Source organism: Trypanosoma cruzi, genomic scaffold, assembly GCF_000209065.1.
Source record: "Trypanosoma cruzi strain CL Brener 1047053516731 genomic scaffold, whole genome shotgun sequence".
Taxonomy (NCBI): domain Eukaryota; phylum Euglenozoa; class Kinetoplastea; order Trypanosomatida; family Trypanosomatidae; genus Trypanosoma; species Trypanosoma cruzi.
This window is the reverse complement of record NW_001849360.1, coordinates 1-16,905: the sequence shown is the minus strand read 5'-3', so window position 1 is coordinate 16,905 and position 16,905 is coordinate 1. Positions and strand designations below refer to the sequence as shown.

Below are 16,905 nucleotides of genomic sequence, written 5' to 3'. Positions count from 1 at the left end.
GGCCGACGGAAGCTGGCAGCCGCGTGAGTCCAGCAATGGCTTTTGTGGTTGTGTGCGGGATCATATGTTCCATCAGATGCTTGACGTCGTTCATGGATTGTCCAAAGTTTTTTACTGCGATGCCCATGCTGCGGCTGTGCTAAACTGCTCAATGCGTCTCCATGATCTCATGGAGCACGGCGTGACGCTGCTCGGGGACCTCATGACGCCGCGGCAGCCGGTTATCAGCAGCCCTGCGCCCTACTTTTTGCCGTGGAGGATTCGTCTGTGAGCCGCGTGGCTGAGGATTGGATGGCAAAGGTCCCGCACAGGGATGCACACATCTTTGCGTTGGGGTGCACCCCGCATCGCCGCCTTCAGCAACTGGTGCGGGCTCGGATAGCGCCGAAGGCGATGCGTTTGAAGGACATTATGTTAGACTTCGTCGCCACTGAAGTGCTGGTGTTTCACCCCAGCATGCAGAATGGGTTCCCTCAGCTGCTGTCGCCACTGTCGCCGCCGACTCGAGAGTCCGTTTTGAACGTTGCTGAGTCACTTATTGTGGCGGCTTTTCACGCCATGAACAACGGTGTGCCTGTTATTCGCCACCAAAACAGAGGCAGCATCTGCCATGGGTTTGCCAGGACCTTTTTTGAGGGCTTTTCAGGCTCTGCTACGACGAGCCGGATTTCGCTTAGTGGCGCCGACAGCTGCGGCAACCCGGTGCGGATCATCGTTGATTGGGGCTGTGTCACGGTGACGCCGCTGATGCACCAACGCACATGTCAGTGTCTGCTTGATGACCTGATGCCGCTGGAGAATAAATTGTATGAGCAGACCTGTAGGAATCGTCTGGGTTTGGGCTCGAAGCGGCAGTAATTGATGGGGAAGATGTATACTAGTGCTCCTACCGTCATTGTTTTCTTGCGCAGTGCGTGGAGGGGCCTTCGGTGACGCTGAAAAAACTCCACGTGTATCACCCGGGATTGGCGCAGGGCGGGGAGCCGAAGGCCGATCCTGCGAAGCTGGGCAGTGCGGTGCGGGCTCCGCCGGAGTTTCGGGAGAGGCAAGCCAGACCGTCGCTGCACATCGATTTTTTGCGCGAGGCTTGTGGCACAGTACCGGGAGAAGCGACTGGCGGAGGTGCGGGAGGTGGAACAAGACATCGCCGTTGGGCACAAACTCCTCAGGAAATACCTGAATGGTGTGCGGCACCTGACGAGGGATGCCGCAATGCCCCGGCCTGTGCGACTTTGTCTTCTCCTGTTGCTTGTGACTGCGAGCAACACCGACGAGTTGACGGAGGCGAAGAAGCAGCAGCTGATCCGAGACGGTGGACTGACGCCCATTTGTTTGCGAACCTTGAGCATGTGGCGAGGAGGGCCGGGAGCGTGCATCGATACAGCACGGTTTCGGCGCAGGGCGAACGGAGCACGAGTGCCTCTGCGAGCAACGCCGCGACGGACGGGGATCCCTTTCAGAAGCATGCCTGTATGATGATGGAGACGGCGGGCAGGAATAGGACGCTGCGGGTTGAGCTGTCGTTGGCATCGGTGGAGCGCGATCATGCGATGGGGCCAAATGGCGCGAGTGGTGGTCAAAACAGTGGAGCATGAGGGAACAACGCCGAGCCATTTCAAGGGTGTGGTGGCAAATGGGAGAATCATCCAGATCTGTGTGGCGGTGGTGGGACGATTGCCCTCACAACTCCTCAGCGCATAGTGCTGCTTGTTTTGGGTGGTGTGGCCTGCAGCGAGAGGCGCTCGGTCCATGAGATATCCAAAAGGTATGGCCGTGAGGTGTTCATTGGGGAATCCTCGATGCCGCGTCCTGAGGTGTGTTTGTGCAGGGAATTAGCACCCTACGGCACTGTGACTCACGGGCGAGACACGCACAGGAACGCATCGAGAGCCAAAGAGTGGAACAGATGCAACCACACACGATTGCGGGTGTCTGTGGAAATTGTGTGCGCTTCTTCCTGCATCCCGTTCCTTTCCATGAAGCGTTTCATACGATGTGCGTATGTGTGTTTCAACGGCTGCGCTGCTTGCCTTTTACCTTTGTATTCTTGCGTGTGCATTTGCAAGTCATTTCCATGCAACTAAGAAGGCAGCTAAAAAAGGAAAGACATTTGTGGAGCATGCACCCACGGCTTCAGTGTTCATCCACTGGTGCTGACCTTTTTTGCTAGGGCATTTGTGCGCGCTTTTCCCTCCATTGTCCATTGTCTATTTTTTTCGCGCAGGAATCAACAGGTGGGCATTTGTGAGTGCTGCGGCGGGCTGTTGTTGCCCTCGCCGGGACGCGCTTAACGGCGGCAGCTCCATGACTTTTTGCACAAAAGGAATGGGACTTTCTCCGGATCCCCACCGCAGGCGCATGCCGTGGACGGCCGCAAAGGAGTGTGTGCCCGGTGTTGTTCGTAGCTCCAAGGAAAAGATGGTGTTGGATGGAGCACAGCGAGTGGATGTGGAATGTGTCGACCGTGCATCGCAGGTGTATCCGCTGGAGGCATTGCGGGCGGCCGTCGCCACATGTGAGTACAATATATTTAGAGGAAAGAACATTTTTAATTGGTCTCTCAGGTGGAATCCAATGTGCTCAGGCAATGCTTTACGGCAAGGAGTGGCCGGAGGGGACGCACGACGAGGACGCCACTCGCACCGCCATTTATTTCCGGGGTGACATGCGCTGTTCTGTTTGTCGCCACTGTTCCCCCATCCCCGAGCGTCGGTGCAGAAGTCCCTGTCGATGCAAGTTCCTGTCGATTGCGGACACACCCATTGATTGATGCGGCCGGCACCGCCCCCAGCAGCTGGTGCAGTGGGACTGGGGACGAGAACACAGCAGACCAAGTTCAGTCAGATGGTGCTGGCAGCCCTGTCAGCGTCTCGCCTACCACAGCGGCGAGCACAGAAATCGACGGGAAAGGAGAGGAATCAAATGACTGCCAGGAAAACAATTGTCTTTTAACATCGCTCCCTGTCAAACAGCCGGAAGAATTAACGACAACATCAGTCACTAACAATGACGAAGGAACAACGACCACCGCCGATAGCGACAGCAGCACGGCGGTCTTCTACACCACCTCCCATCCTTTGCGTCTTATTGTCACGTATGCGTGCTGCTGCTGCTGCTGCGGAAGTGGCCGGGCCTGCATGAAGTGGTGTGCGCTGAATATGGACGAAGGCCGATGACAACCGAATTATTTTGCGATGCATGTTGGCTGCATTTCCCGTGGACCAACAATCCACGTGGTGTGCGGGGATCACTCCCTTTTAAATTGTTACTTTGCTTTTGTGTTGCTGTGTGCGCTGCACCTTTTCCTGTGTGTGTGCGTACCCTCCGTGAGGGGTGCCGGCACGACGGACCGCTCTCGCCGTGTGTGCATGCGGTGGAGCCCTGTGTGCCGCTCCTGTTTGCTGCTCCCTCCTCCATCTGTGTGTTGGTGTTGCGGCAGGGCTGTGTGTGTCTGTGCCTGTTGCCGTGGATTGGAGTGTGTGTCGTGCGTGGTGTGCGGCGTACGGTGCATGCCTGGCTGCTACCCTCTCCTCATGTGGTGTGCCCTCTGTGTGTGTCTGCCGCACCTCTCGTCTCCCCTGTTGCTCTCCATGTCCCTCACTGTGCAGATCAGCTCCACACCACTGAACGACCACACTCACGATGATGACGTGCCGTCTGCTGTGCGCCCTGTTGGTGCTTGCCCTGTGCTGCTACCCTTCCTTATGCGCGTCAGAGACTCAGCAGAATCAAGCTCAGGCTGATGGAAACGACTCCAGGACCCCACCCCCTCCACCAGAGCCATCAACCACAACGACGACCGGTGATCCAAAGCCCCCTGTATCAGAGTCAACACGTGGGGATACCGGTCTCTCAGGGTCCTCAAGCTCAGGGCCCGTTAATGAACCGGAAACACCTACCGGGGAAAACAGTTCGAAGAGTACGGTGATGCAATCAGTTGACACGAAAAAAACGGCAAAGACAGACGGTACGGCAGGGACAAAAAGTCTCACGCACCCATCTGCAGAGAAAGCAGGTCAGAACGCCGAAGCTTCTGCCAAGACAACCACGACAACCACCACTACAACACAGCCACCAACTACAACGACCACGACTACGACGACCACCACTGCGCCAGAGGCACCAAGCACTACGACTACGGAGGCACCAACTACGACGACCACCCGCGCACCGTCACGTCTTCGCGTAATCGACGGCAGCCTCGGCAGCTCTGCGTGGGTGTGTGGCCCGCTACTGCTCGCCGTATCCGCGCTGGCGTACACCACTGTGGGCTGAAGAGGTGTGTGCGGGCTGTGCGTGCCAGCACTCAGCCACGGGGAAATGTGTGCGTCTACTGTGGTCCGATGTATAAAGTAAGAGTAATTATTATGATCGTTTTTTGCTTTGCTGCTCCGATGTCCTGCTGTGTGCTCCGCGTTGCTTCCCCAAATCCGCCACGTTGAACGCATCGCGGACATACTTGTATGCATGCGCACTGGAGTCTTGGGTGTGGGTTTAAACTTTTTTTTTGCTTGCTAATTAATGTTTTTTATTTTTTTTTACATCTGTTTTACAGGACGGTGGGCAAGTTCTGCAATCGTACTGTTTCCAACTTTTTTGTGGTGTGTGCGCTGCTGCTGGGCTGCTTCCAATTGTTACCATGCGGTGGCTGTGCGTGGTGTAGTGGCCGTGTCTTCTTTTGCTTTTGCTCTGCGTTGACGGGGAGTTGTTAGTTTGTGCTGAAGGCTGCACGCAAGTGACAGGAGTGATGGCGATGATGATGACTGGCCGTGTGCTGCTGGTGTGTGCCCTCTGCGTGCTGTGGTGTGGTGCTGCGGTGGCGGTGTTGTCAGCGGATGGAGCTGGCGGTGGCGATGGCAGTGCGGGTGAGTATTTGCCGTTGCAGTGGCGTACGCGGTTTCTGACGGAATGCGCGGAGGAGGTGGGCAGGAGGACAGGAGGCCGTGCGAATGCGTCCTCCGTCGAGGAATGCGTGCGTCAGGTGATGGAGAGTTTGCATGCTGCTGTGGATGGCCGCAGCCGTTGGAGGCGTCAACTTTCCGCCGTTGCTGTTGCTGCTGCTGCTGAAGGTGGTGGAAAAGAGAATCCCAACACGGTGGAAGATGAAAAAACAAGTGAAACACTGGCGACTTCAGGAAAAGCATCTACAGGCAAAAAAACAGCAGTGGCAAGTGAACAGACGTCAGTGAATCCTGCACCTGCTATTGTGCCGCCTGCAAGAGAAACTTTAGTTCAAGGAAAACACAATGAGACAAACGCCAAAGAAGAGAAAGAAGAAGAAGGTGGGGAGAAAGATGACAGCGAAGAGGAAGAAGAAAATCACAAGGAAGACGATGAAGAAGAGGATGCAGAAGAGGGAGAGAAGGCAGAGGAAAGGGAAGAGGATAAAAAGGGAGAAGAAAGTGAGAAAAACACCAAGGAAGAAGAAGCCAAGTATGGGGTGGAAGAAGATGAAGAGGATAAAGAAAAGGATGATGACAACACCTCAGAGGGGATGCCGGCTGTCAGTCAAGAGAAAAGGAATTCAACTTCAGGCCCGGAAGGAGCACCGAATAAGACGAACACCGAAGGCACTCAAACGCCTGGCGACATTGACGGCAGCACCGCTGTCTCCCACACCACCTCCCCTCTTTTGCTTCTTGTTGTTGTTTCGGCTGCTGCTGCGGTGGTGGCCGCGTGAGAGTGAGTGTGAGAGAGCCGTGCACCGCCCGCACACACACTCGTCCTTCTCTCTCTGTGTGTGTGTCCCCTTGCATGGACTCTCGCCCTCACCTCACCCCACGAGGCACACACAATAATGTGCCCATTGTATATATGCATGCACACCCATGCAGGCCCGTTGGTGCTCTCTTTTGCACGACACGCACCGCTGCCGTCCTGCCTGGCTGCATGGGCGGAGCACCGTAACTGTTTCTGTTTTGTTTTTATTGCATTGAGTGGGCGACCTCTCTCTCTCTCCCTGTTTGTGTGTTTTGCTTTACGGGAGTAATGAGAGTGTGTGTGCGCTGGTCGTCCCACGCTTCGGCTTTTTGTTTTGTTTTCCTTTTTGATTTTGTGGTTGAGTGCACCCATTCCACTTTTCTTTGCTTTGCGGCATGCTTTGATCGCGGGCACTTCAATCTTTTATTGTTATTCTCATATTCTTTTGGGAGAGTTTTATTCTTTCTTATTCTTGTGAAGGCACTAAGTTTTCCTTCGACATACGCCATGCGTCAGTTGTTCCACGTTAACCCGTGGCTTGCGGCGCTGCTGGTGATGTTTGTGATTCGACTCTCCAGCGGGTGCCTCGTTGTCACCCTGACACATTCCTGCTCTTTTCTTGACGATGTGGTGCGTACCGACGGCGCGTGGGCGACTCCGGTTGTGGTGAGGGACGTGCCTCTCACAGCGCAAGATGCGTCGCGGGTGTGCAGCGTTGTTTGTAAGAAACAATGGGCGCTTGCCCGCATCAAGGCGTCAACAAAGATTCCGGATGACAGCAGGAGGCACTGCGGCCTCTCCTGGGCCCCAGCAATGAATTCGCACCTTGTCGCGGTGCTGGGGCTCTGGTTGCACATAAGAACTCCGCAGCAGGGCGTTGCTGCGAGTACGACGGAGACCAAGACGACTTCACCCCTCGAGAGGGTTCCACGCCATGCCCGGTGCGGGGAGGTGAGGCGGTCTGCCTGCAGACTGTCGGGAAAATCTGTGCGACCGTTTCGCAGCGGTCACTCCGTTGATATCACCCGTGGCGGTGACGTCCACAAGAGCTCTGGCACCGAGGAGGATGGCTACATCACTGTTCGGCGGCTTAGCATTGCAGGCCTCTCGTCCGTAAAAAGATTGCTTTTGCTGTGCGATGGGAACTGCCCCAACCTGACACCGTTCTTCTGCAGGAAATAAATAATCGCAGTGACGTAGCGACAAAAATTTCTGGCTGCAATGACTTTCTTCAGGCCTCACTGGGCGCGGTGGTGGCGTTGCCATTCTGCTGCGCCACTCTCTACCGTGCGAGCGCCTGTCGCTCCCTGGCACTGACCTCCTGGAGACCATTGCTGTCCGTGCAACTCATCAGGGCTGTCGCAGCATTTGCGTGGCGAATCTCTACAACCCTCCCATGGAAACTGTTCAAGAATCTACATTTATCAATATCCTCCGTCGCTTGGTCCCCGCTGCGATTATCGTGGGTGAACCGAATTGACATCATGAGCTCTGGGACAGTCATACATACCAACAACGACTGGAGGAGGGAACTTTGCCGCCGTTTTAATCGATATGGATTTCGGACTGGCAAATGATCCGGCGCAGGCAACACGGATCACACATCGTGATGTCTCGTCCTCTGACGTGACTGCGTATCGCGCCCCACGCATCTCCCACCGGACATCCACTCCCTGCATGGATTCGGACCGCTGCTGAATATCTTACTCGGTAGGGATGGGCGATGGCATTCCGCGACTAGCCAACACGCTGCCTCGACGGAAGAAAGCCACCTTTGCTCTGCGCAAAGCGGATTGGCCTGCTTCCACCTCGTGTGAAGCACTCCTTGCCACCGCGCCCACATGGTTGTACATCCGCAGAGGCATCCTACGAGCAGCTGAGCGCCATATCCCGCGCGGCAGCCGTGACAGCCCCAAAACGATATGGACACACGAAATGGGGCAAGCCGAGATCGCCGCCGAAGCTGCATACAACGCACACATTGCCTCACCCGGAGACAGTCTACTTCGAGCCGAATTCATCCCAAAAAGAGGGGAATAAAATCAGGCCTTACGCCGTGAATTCGCTATGCCTCTGGAAGCCTGCACGAAAAGAATTGGAGCCTCACCCAGCCCAAGCTGGCGATATCTCCGCGGCATGGCGGCGCCGCACCCTCATCCTCTGGAATCGGTTGTGCTCCGCGCTGAACTTGGCCGCGTTTGCGCTCTGCATCGGCAGCAGGCAAATCTGCTCGTCCATCATTTTGTGCGGGTTTCACGTGCCAAATCACCTTATGCTGCTGCTGCTGTCCGCCGCGCTCCATTGCTTCCTGGTGACCGGGAAATGGATCGGCCTCTCACGCCGTATGAAATTGACGTGACCATCCGTGACTCCTCGCTCGGCTCGGCCGCTGGCCCCGACAACATGTTCGATGAATTCCTGCACCGTCTCGGGCCCGTTGCGTGCGGCACACAATTGGAGCGATGATCCACAACTCTCTCGCAAATGGCAGCCTGCCTGGTTCCTGGAATACGGTGGACACTATTCCTATCCCCAAGCCTGGGAAAAGGTCCATGCCGCCCAGAGAGTCACACACCTATCACGCTACTCTATGCCTTACCAAAGCTAATCGAAAGGATGATTCACCGCCGTCTGTCAGCGTTATTGCCGCACCACCCACGTCAATTTGGCTTTGCACCTCCGCGTTCTGCATCGGACGTGGTGGCACTTGTTATCGATAGAATTACCCGTGGATTGAATGAGTTCAGCACTGTGGAGTATGAGCGCCCTGGAGGCGGCGCCCCCTACACAGCACCCTCGTCTCCACCGCTCGCTCGTAGTCTTGATTGATTTTCGACTGTGTTCGACACCATTGACCATGGGAAATTGTTCTGCATGTTTGACAGACTTCCGCGCCTTGGCCCACGAACCAAACGCTGGCTGCACAACTACCTGCGGGGCTGCCGTGTTAGGGTGTGCACTCGCGAACAGCACTCCCGGAAACAACTCACCTCAGCTGGAGCACCACAAGGCGGCGTCCCGCGACCCCAACTCTCCCTCTACTGTGTGGATTATCTGCTGCACCGCATGGACAACATCTATTCTGCCGCTGCATTCATGTACGCTGACGAACACACACTTGTTGCCTCAGGTGCGGACATCCATGCATGTGCTGCGGCGATGCAACCCGCCCTGTCCCTTTTATCGAAATGGGCTGCCAGACACAACCTCAAAATCAACGTCGCTAAGAGCAAAGCTGCTGCATTCTACATCTCTTCACACACACACGGTCTGACGAGGACATGGTCGATCTCCATCTTGGCAATGGGCAACTACGCATTCAGTCACGCCCGGTGCGCTTGCTGGGCACCACGATTGATCGCCTTCTTAATTTTGGCACGCACGCCTCCACCGCCTCAAAGCAGACAATGCCACGCCGTTACCAATTGAAGCTGGTCGCACAAGCTGGTGCGTCCCATCTCACCATGCGATTCTTTTCGATTGGATACGTCCACAGTGTGTCACTATATCGTGGCGAGGCAATTGTCTCATGCCTTGCCTACAACTACCTCCATAATATGGAAGTACGGTACCGCGACAGCTGTAACACATCTCTTTTATTTAGCGCACCAACGGAAGATACATCTGTCTACTTGGAAGCCAATCTTTCCGGCTCCGGAAGATACTCTGGCTCCGTGCACTCACACAATACTAACTCTGTATACGCCTCCATGACCACGAGGATTTGCGTTCCCTTATCTACTCGGAACCTATGCCGCCGTCCATGCATGGGAAAGCGGCGACATCAATCCGCTTCAGAGAGATGCCGTTATTAATGAATTACGCCGCGTCTGTAACATTATTGGGACACCCCGCAACCACCTTCGCGCTCTCCTCTTATTCAACATCGTATTTTTTCCCTGGGACACTGTGAGCTGCAACAAAGTGAGATTTTATCAGTCAGTCTTTGCCAACGACGCCTCTGACGATGTCAGGCGCACGGCTTTTTATTCTACTCACTCCTCTCTGGGAGATTATGATTTTGAATTATGGATGGACAGTCCCTCCTCTCTCGCTGAACCCGCACATTGATCCGCTGCAATATTGTACGAATACACCACAGCAAATGATCTTCCTGCGGAGGTACATCGTGTAGCATCTGGCAGGCTCGCATGCTCGTATAGAGCAGAGTGCCTTGCCATTGAAAGTGGCTTTAGACATCTTATACCTCCTCGTCCAGAAACATCCCAATCGCCCACACGAATCTTGGTGGCAACGGACTCCCTCTCGGCAATTGAGGCGTTCTGTTGCCCATTGACCATGCGAGACCGCGTTACTGAAGAGATTTGGATTATGCTTCTTCCCTTAATGAAGCGAAGTAACTTTGTAGAATTTATACTTTCCCCATCACACTGCGGTATACTACGCAATGAGGCCGCTGACGAAGAAGCCACGATTGCACGCTCTCTCCCGCAAGAAGGCATCCCAATGTAGCAAGTGGAATTCCTCACTGCAGTCAAGAGGTTATGCTGGAAGGATGTCCAGGAGGAAGAAGAAGGCGCGTACACCGCGTGACAGACGCTTGTCGGTGTGGCGAGGAGTCTATTCCTGCTGTTGACCCGGAAATCGTGCCCCGAGTGGCGGCACTGCGCGCAGGCGCGATGCGACTCCTGCCCTCTCTTCGGCAGGCCTGCACGCGCCCTGCGGATCACAAGGAACCCTCTGTGTCAGTGGTGCCGCTCTCTCACACTGAGGAGAATGGCCCGCCTCTCCCGGAGCTTCTTCCCGACGTGAGCACCGCGACTCCTTGCCGACAAGCGAGCGGCGGATTGAAGTCCTCCCGCCCAACCTGCGGCAGAGTGCGCTCTTCCGTCCACAGTATGAGGGCACATGCCCGACGTGCTCGGCCTGGCGTTCCAATGGTTTGAGAGAGCCTCGCATGCGGATGCCGCGATGGCTCCACCGTCATCCTAGCAGGCACCTCGCACGCAGGTCGCCACCGAAGTCGCCAAGCATGCCAGCAGGCAACACACGCAGGAAGCACAAACGCGGGCACTCGAGATGGACCAGGCACTTCCGCCAGCGCCTCGTCACAGACGCCATGGGCTGCTGGTCCCCGACGGACCACGGGAGACTCCGCCTCATCCACTGCGGGAATGCCCTCGTCGCTGGGAATATGGACTGCGACTGTTTGTGACTGCTCCAGACCGCACGACGGCCCGCATGAGACGGAATGATTGCCACTTTTGTACGGACGGCCCTTGCGCTGCTCACTTTTTATTGCGACATCATACAACCAAGAGAAGAGAATAAGTTGCTTTGTGATGAATATTGGCTGCGCTTCCCGTGGACCAACAATCCACGTGGTGTGCGGGGATCTCCTTTTTTACTGTTACTTCGCTTTTGTGTTGCTGTGTGCGCTGCACCCTCTCTTGTGTGTGTGCGTATCCTCCGTGAGGGGTGCCGGCACGACGGACCGCTCTCGCCGTGTGTGCATGCGGTGGAGCCTTGTGTGCCGCTCCTGTTTGCTGCTCCCTCCTCCATCTGTGTGTTGGTGTTGCGGCAGGGCTGTGTGTGTGTGTGCCTGCTGCCGTGGATTGGAGTGTGTGTCGTGCGTGGTGTGCGGCGTACGGTGCATGCCTGGCTGCTGCCCTCTCCTAATGTGGTGTGCCCTCTGTGTGCGTCTGCCGCACCTCTCGTCTCCCCTGTTGCTCTCCATTTCCTTCACTGTGCAGATCAGCTCCACACCACTGAACGACCACACTCACGATGATGACGTGCCGTCTGCTGTGCGCCCTGTTGGTGCTCGCCCTGTGCTGCTACCCTTCCTTATGCGCGGAGGATACTGATGACGACGAATCAGCCGGCTCGATTTTGTTGTCCCCTCAGTCCGAAGAGGAAGACGATTCCGATTTGAGTCAGGATTTAGGCACGGACACCGATGCGGGAGCGGAAAATGAGAGGACTGGCGAGGAAGGTTTAAGAAATGAGGACCCTGCCTACCCAAAGGGTCAAGAGGACAACGTTGAGTTACAGACACCAAATACAACCACTACGACCACTACGACAAAGGCACCAACTACGACCACTGCGACCGCTGCGCCAGCCCAGACGACCACCACTGCGGCAGAGCCAACCACGACGACCACGACCACCACTGCGCCGGAGGCTCTTACTACGACTACGGAGGCGCTAACCACGACGACCACCCGCGCACCGTCACGTCTTCGCGAAATCGACGGCAGCCTCAGCAGCTCTGCGTGGGTGTGTGCCCCGCTGCTGCTTGCAGTATCCGCACTGGCGTACACCGCTCTGGGCTGAAGAGGTGTGTGTGGGCTGTGCGTGCCAGCACTCAGCCACGGGGACATGTGCGCGTCTACTGTGGTCCGATGTAAAAAGTAAGAGTAATTATAATGATCGTTTTTCGCTTTGTTTGCCTCCGCTGCCGTGCTGTGTGCTCCGCGTTGCTTCCCAACATCTGCCACGCTGAACGCATCGCGGACACACTTGTATGCATGCGCACTGGACCCCTGGGTTTTTTCTTTTTTAATTACTGTTTTTTATTGCTTGCTTTTAAACTTCTTTTTGCAGTGTTTTGCGCGAGTTCTGCAACCGTACTGATTTCAACTGTTTCGTAGTGTGTGCGCCGCTGCTATGTGTTGCCATTTTTTGCTGTGCGTGGTTTAGCGGCTGTCTTTCTCCTTTCACTCTGCGTTGACGTGTTGTTAGTTTGTGCTGAAGGCTGCACGCAAGTGACAGGAGTGATGGCGATGATGATGACTGGCCGTGTGCTGCTGGTGTGTGCCCTCTGCGTGCTGTGGTGCGGTTTGGTGTCGGCCGATGCCGGGGGTGATGATTTTTCTGGTGGTCATGGAACTTTAGGCGGAAGTGGAGTTGGGGCTGATGGTAGGCCTTCAGTCCCGGTTGGTGGTGAAGTATCCACTGGAGGTACAAAAGATGAATGTTCTTTGGGAAGTGGAGGTGGCTCTCCGGTTTCTGCTTCTCCTGCTTGCAAATCTTTACTTTCTGATGCGGAAAATCCCGGGGGTGAGGCTTTCAATGACACCAAGAAAGGATTATCCCGTGTTGAGGAGGACCCCGATGCTGAGCAGGATCCGCCACAGCCAGGGTCTCACGTTGTATCGACAGCCGAGGTGCCAGCACCAGGACAACCCAATTCTGAGGCACAAGAGCAGTCGTCCGGTACACTAAGAACAGAAGAGGGGCGTAATAATGGTGATGGCGGCACAACTGCGAAAGAAGAAGTGACTGGCGTGGAGAGTAGAGGCACTGCTGACTTGTACCCCAACGACAGCCGCCCATCAAAAGCAGCACGACCAGTGACGGGGGAAGAGAAAGGCACAGAGAAACAGGCAGCATCAAAGGCGTCATTAACGCCAGCAGAGGGACGAGGGACATCTGCTGCGACGGATCAAAAAGTGGAATTGCCGAAGGAGAAGGCCGCGTCCAGCGCGGGTGCCACAAAAAATCGACCACCTGTCGGTCAACAACAAACAGAACCTTCATCTCCTTTTACGAGTGGAAGTACTTCGACTCTGACTCCGGAAAAGGAACCCGCTGAGGAGGTCCATTCCAACAATAACCAACCACCTGGTGACGCAGTACCGACAGAAGGAACGCAACATGAGACTCTTCCTGGCGACAAAACGCAAACAGAACCAGCAACTACAAACAACAAACTGATTGACGCAGCTCCAACTGGCGACAGTGAGAGCAGCCCCACAGCTCCTCCAGCGGGAGAGTCAGACGCTGCCACAACCACAACCCCGAACAATCATGATGCGCGTAGCCTCAACAACAATGGCAACAATGCATTTACAGAAGAAGTGGATCAGAAGGAAGCAGCAAGAAAACCCAAAAGCGCACCACACAGCATTGACACTGCAGCAGCCAACAGTGAAGCATCCACAGCAGCCGTAAACATCTCCACTAACACAAAAAACAAAACAACCACCGGAGACAGCGACAGCAGCACCGCGGTCTCCCACACCATCTCCCCTCTTTTGCTTCTTCTTGTTGTTGCGTGTGCGGATGCGGTGGTGGCCGCGTGAGAGTGAGGGAGAGAGCCGTGCACCGCCCGCACACACACTCTTCCTTCTCTCTCTGTGTGTTTCCCCTTGCATGGACTCTCGCCCTCACCTCACCCCACGAGGCACACACAATAATGTGCCCATTGTATATATGCATGCACACCCATGCAGGCTTGTTGGTGCTCTCATTTGCACGACACGCACCGCTGCCGTCCTGCCTGGCTGCATGGGCGGAGCACCGTAACTGTTTCTGTTTTGTTTTTATTGCATTGAGTGGGCGACCTCTCTCTCTCTCCCTCTGTGTGTGTGTTTTGCTTTACGGGAGTAATGAGAGTGTGTGTGCGCTGGTCGTTCCACGCTTCGGCTTTTTGTTCTTGTTTTATTGTTTTTATTGTGTTGTGGTTGAGTGCACACATTACCCCTTTTGATTTTTTGCTTTTTTGATTGGTGGCTTGCGTTGACTGCGTACGCCTAAATTGTCTTTTTGTATTTTTATTCTTTTGAGCGACTGTGAGTGTCTTTTATCCTTGCCAAGCCATCAATTGTTTTCTTTTATACGTATGAAGTGTCCTCCTTCACGTACAGCATGCGTCAGTTGGTTCACGTCGCCCCACGGTCTGCATTGCTGCTGGTACTTCTGGTTGTGATGATGTCTGTGATGTGTTGTGCATGCGGGTGCTTTGCTGTCACCCTGGCGTGCTCCTGCTCCATTGACAAGGCGATGCGTGCCGCCAGCGCGAGGTCGATCCCGGCTGTGCTGAGAGAAGTGTCCTTTTGGAGCAGAGGGAACATCGCAGACATGCACCGTCGTTGGGAGGAATGGATGGGCGCCCACCCGCGTCAATGTGTCGACAGGGGACCTGGATGGCACCAGGAAGTATTGCAGCTCGGAGCGGCATTACGCAATGAATTCATTGAATGAGAATTGCGACTGTAAAGATGATGTTTTTTCGTACTGAGAAACAGGGAATTTTTCCACTTTGTCATACTTTGCAGCCACTGTTCGTTAATATTCTGAGGACCGTCCGTAGATATGTGGCCAGGTTTCCTTCCTGAACGCTGCTGTCGTGCGACATGGATTTTATCCAAAAAGACGAATGCTCATTGGTGGGATTGGGGGTGTTGCCACAGCGTGTGCGGCAGGGCCTCCCGTGGATTGTCGGGGGCTCAGCGGCTGGTGGGGTTGCAGCAGAGGAGTGGCTGTAGGGCTATGGCCGTCATTGGAGCTTGCGGAGTTGCGCTGTCCGTTTTTTGCTCGTTGACACGCCTGACATTTTTGGTAATGACCTGCGCGTGAGGCGCTTCTTGGGAATACGGTGGAGCTGTCGCAGAATCCACGTGTGAGGTCTTCTGCAACGATTGGAGTGCCATGGTGGACACGTCGGGCGTGTACCTTCATATTGTGGAAGGACGAGAAGACTCTGCCACCGATTGGGCAGGGCGACGTTGACATGCTGCTCGTCGTTCTCCGAGGAAATGCCGTCGACACGCCAGGTGGAGGTTCCGGAGGCGGTCGGGGTGGTCCTGCCTCTTCAGTGTGGGAGGGATGGCACCGCCGACATAATGGGTTGCCTGTAATCTGCGTGGCGCGTGCGCAGGCCTGCCGAAGAGTGGGCCGGAGTCGCATCGCGCCTTGCGCAAAGACGCGATTCGATGCCCTGTGTCCGGGAAAACAGCAGGAATGGGGTCCTCGCCACACCGAAAGCCGCCTGGCGTGCGGTGTACGCGCCTTCTGCTTCCTCATTGAATTTCTCCCAGCATAACCTCTTGACTGCAGTGAGGAATTCCACTTGCTACATTGGGATGCCTTCTTGCGGGAGAGAGCCTGCAATCGTGGCTTCTTCGCCAGCTGCCTCACTGCGTGGGATACCGCAGTGTGATGGGGAAAGTATAAAGTCTACAGGACGGCCTCGCTCCACTAAGGAAGCAGCACAATCCAAATCTCTTCAGTAACGCGGTCTCGCATGGTCAATGGGCAACAGAACGCCTCAATTGCCGACAGGGAGTCCGTTGCCACCAAGATTTGTGTGGGCAATTGGGATGTTCCCAGACGAGGAGGTATGAGATGTCTAAATCCATTTTCAATGGCAAGGCACTCTGCTCTATATGAGCATGCGAGCCTGCCAGCTGCTGCACGATGGACCTCCGCAGGAAGATCATTTGCCGTGGTGTATTCGTACAATACTGCAGCGGATCAATGTGCGGGTTCAGCGAGAGAGGAGGGACTGTCCATCCATAATTCAAAATCATAATCTCCCAGAGAGGAGCAAATAGAATCAAAAGCCGTGCGCCTGACATCGTCAGAGGCGTCGTTGGCAAAGACTGACTGATAAAATCTCACTTTTTGCAGCTCACAGTGTCCCAGGGAAAAAATACGATGTTGAATAAGAGGAGAGCGCGAAGGTGGTTGCGGGGTGTCCCAATAATGTTACAGACGCGGCGTAATTCATTAATAACGGCATCTCTCTGAAGCGGGATTGATGTCGCCGCTTTCCCATGCATGGACGGCGGCATAGGTTCCGAGTAGATAAGGGAACGCAAATCCTCGTGGTCATGGAGGCGCATACAGAGTTAGTATTGTGTGAGTGCACGGAGCCAGAGTATCTTCCGGAGCCGGAAAGATTGGCTTCCAAGTAGACAGATGTATCTTCCGTTGGTGCGCTAAATAAAAGAGATGTGTTACAGCTGTCGCGGTACCGTACTTCCATATTATGGAGGTAGTTGTAGGCAAGGCATGAGACAATTGCCTCGCCACGATATAGTGACACACTGTGGACGTATCCAATCGAAAAGAATCGCATGGTGAGATGGGACGCACCAGCTTGTGCGACCAGCTTCAATTGGTAACGGCGTGGCATTGTCTGCTTTGAGGCGGTGGAGGCGTGCGTGCCAAAATTAAGAAGGCGATCAATCGTGGTGCCCAGCAAGCGCACCGGGCGTGACTGAATGCGTAGTTGCCCATTGCCAAGATGGAGATCGACCATGTCCTCGTCAGACCGTGTGTGTGTGGAGATGTAGAATGCAGCAGCTTCGCTCTTACCGACGTTGATTTTGAGGTTGTGTCTGGCAGCCCATTTCGATAAAAGGGACAGAGCGGGTTGCATCGCCGCAGCACATGCATGGATGTCCGCACCTGAGGCAACAAGTGTGTGTTCGTCAGCGTGCATGAATGCAG

General features: G+C 55.0%; 5 protein-coding genes and 2 pseudogenes across 5 annotated transcripts, besides 9 other annotated features; all 7 read left to right on the top strand.

Annotated features, from left to right (window-relative positions):
- Tc00.1047053508243.81 lies at positions 1 to 1,836 on the top strand (annotated as a pseudogene).
- Positions 1 to 5,010: a sequence feature (areas not merged during assembly with more than two copies in the genome that could not be assigned to a particular haplotype).
- On the top strand, positions 2,248 to 2,664 carry Tc00.1047053508243.71 (annotated as a pseudogene).
- On the top strand, positions 3,643 to 4,275 carry Tc00.1047053508243.60 (mucin TcMUCII, putative; the record flags this gene model as incomplete). The annotated part of the gene is made up of 1 exon (XM_803635.1): positions 3,643 to 4,275. One exon carries the CDS (start codon positions 3,643 to 3,645, stop codon positions 4,273 to 4,275), a length of 633 nt encoding a protein of 210 aa, XP_808728.1.
- Positions 4,041 to 4,163: a microsatellite.
- Positions 4,748 to 5,680, top strand: Tc00.1047053508243.50 (mucin-associated surface protein (MASP), putative; the record flags this gene model as incomplete). Its single annotated transcript, XM_803634.1, has 1 exon — positions 4,748 to 5,680. The coding sequence occupies one exon, from the start codon at positions 4,748 to 4,750 to the stop codon at positions 5,678 to 5,680; it is 933 nt and encodes a 310-aa protein (XP_808727.1).
- Positions 5,011 to 5,105: a sequence feature (haploid, non-Esmeraldo-like haplotype).
- Positions 5,106 to 5,794: a sequence feature (heterozygous, Esmeraldo-like haplotype).
- Positions 5,262 to 5,401: a sequence feature (CT-rich).
- Positions 5,795 to 16,905: a sequence feature (areas not merged during assembly with more than two copies in the genome that could not be assigned to a particular haplotype).
- Positions 5,989 to 6,882, top strand: Tc00.1047053508243.36 (uncharacterized protein; the record flags this gene model as incomplete). Its single annotated transcript, XM_803637.1, has 1 exon — positions 5,989 to 6,882. The coding sequence occupies one exon, from the start codon at positions 5,989 to 5,991 to the stop codon at positions 6,880 to 6,882; it is 894 nt and encodes a 297-aa protein (XP_808730.1).
- Positions 6,944 to 10,842: a mobile genetic element.
- Positions 11,449 to 12,000, top strand: Tc00.1047053508243.23 (mucin TcMUCII, putative; the record flags this gene model as incomplete). The annotated part of the gene is made up of 1 exon (XM_803636.1): positions 11,449 to 12,000. The coding sequence occupies one exon, from the start codon at positions 11,449 to 11,451 to the stop codon at positions 11,998 to 12,000; it is 552 nt and encodes a 183-aa protein (XP_808729.1).
- Positions 11,725 to 11,888: a microsatellite.
- Positions 12,444 to 13,751, top strand: Tc00.1047053508243.10 (mucin-associated surface protein (MASP), putative; the record flags this gene model as incomplete). Its single annotated transcript, XM_803633.1, has 1 exon — positions 12,444 to 13,751. One exon carries the CDS (start codon positions 12,444 to 12,446, stop codon positions 13,749 to 13,751), a length of 1,308 nt encoding a protein of 435 aa, XP_808726.1.
- Positions 14,899 to 16,905: a mobile genetic element.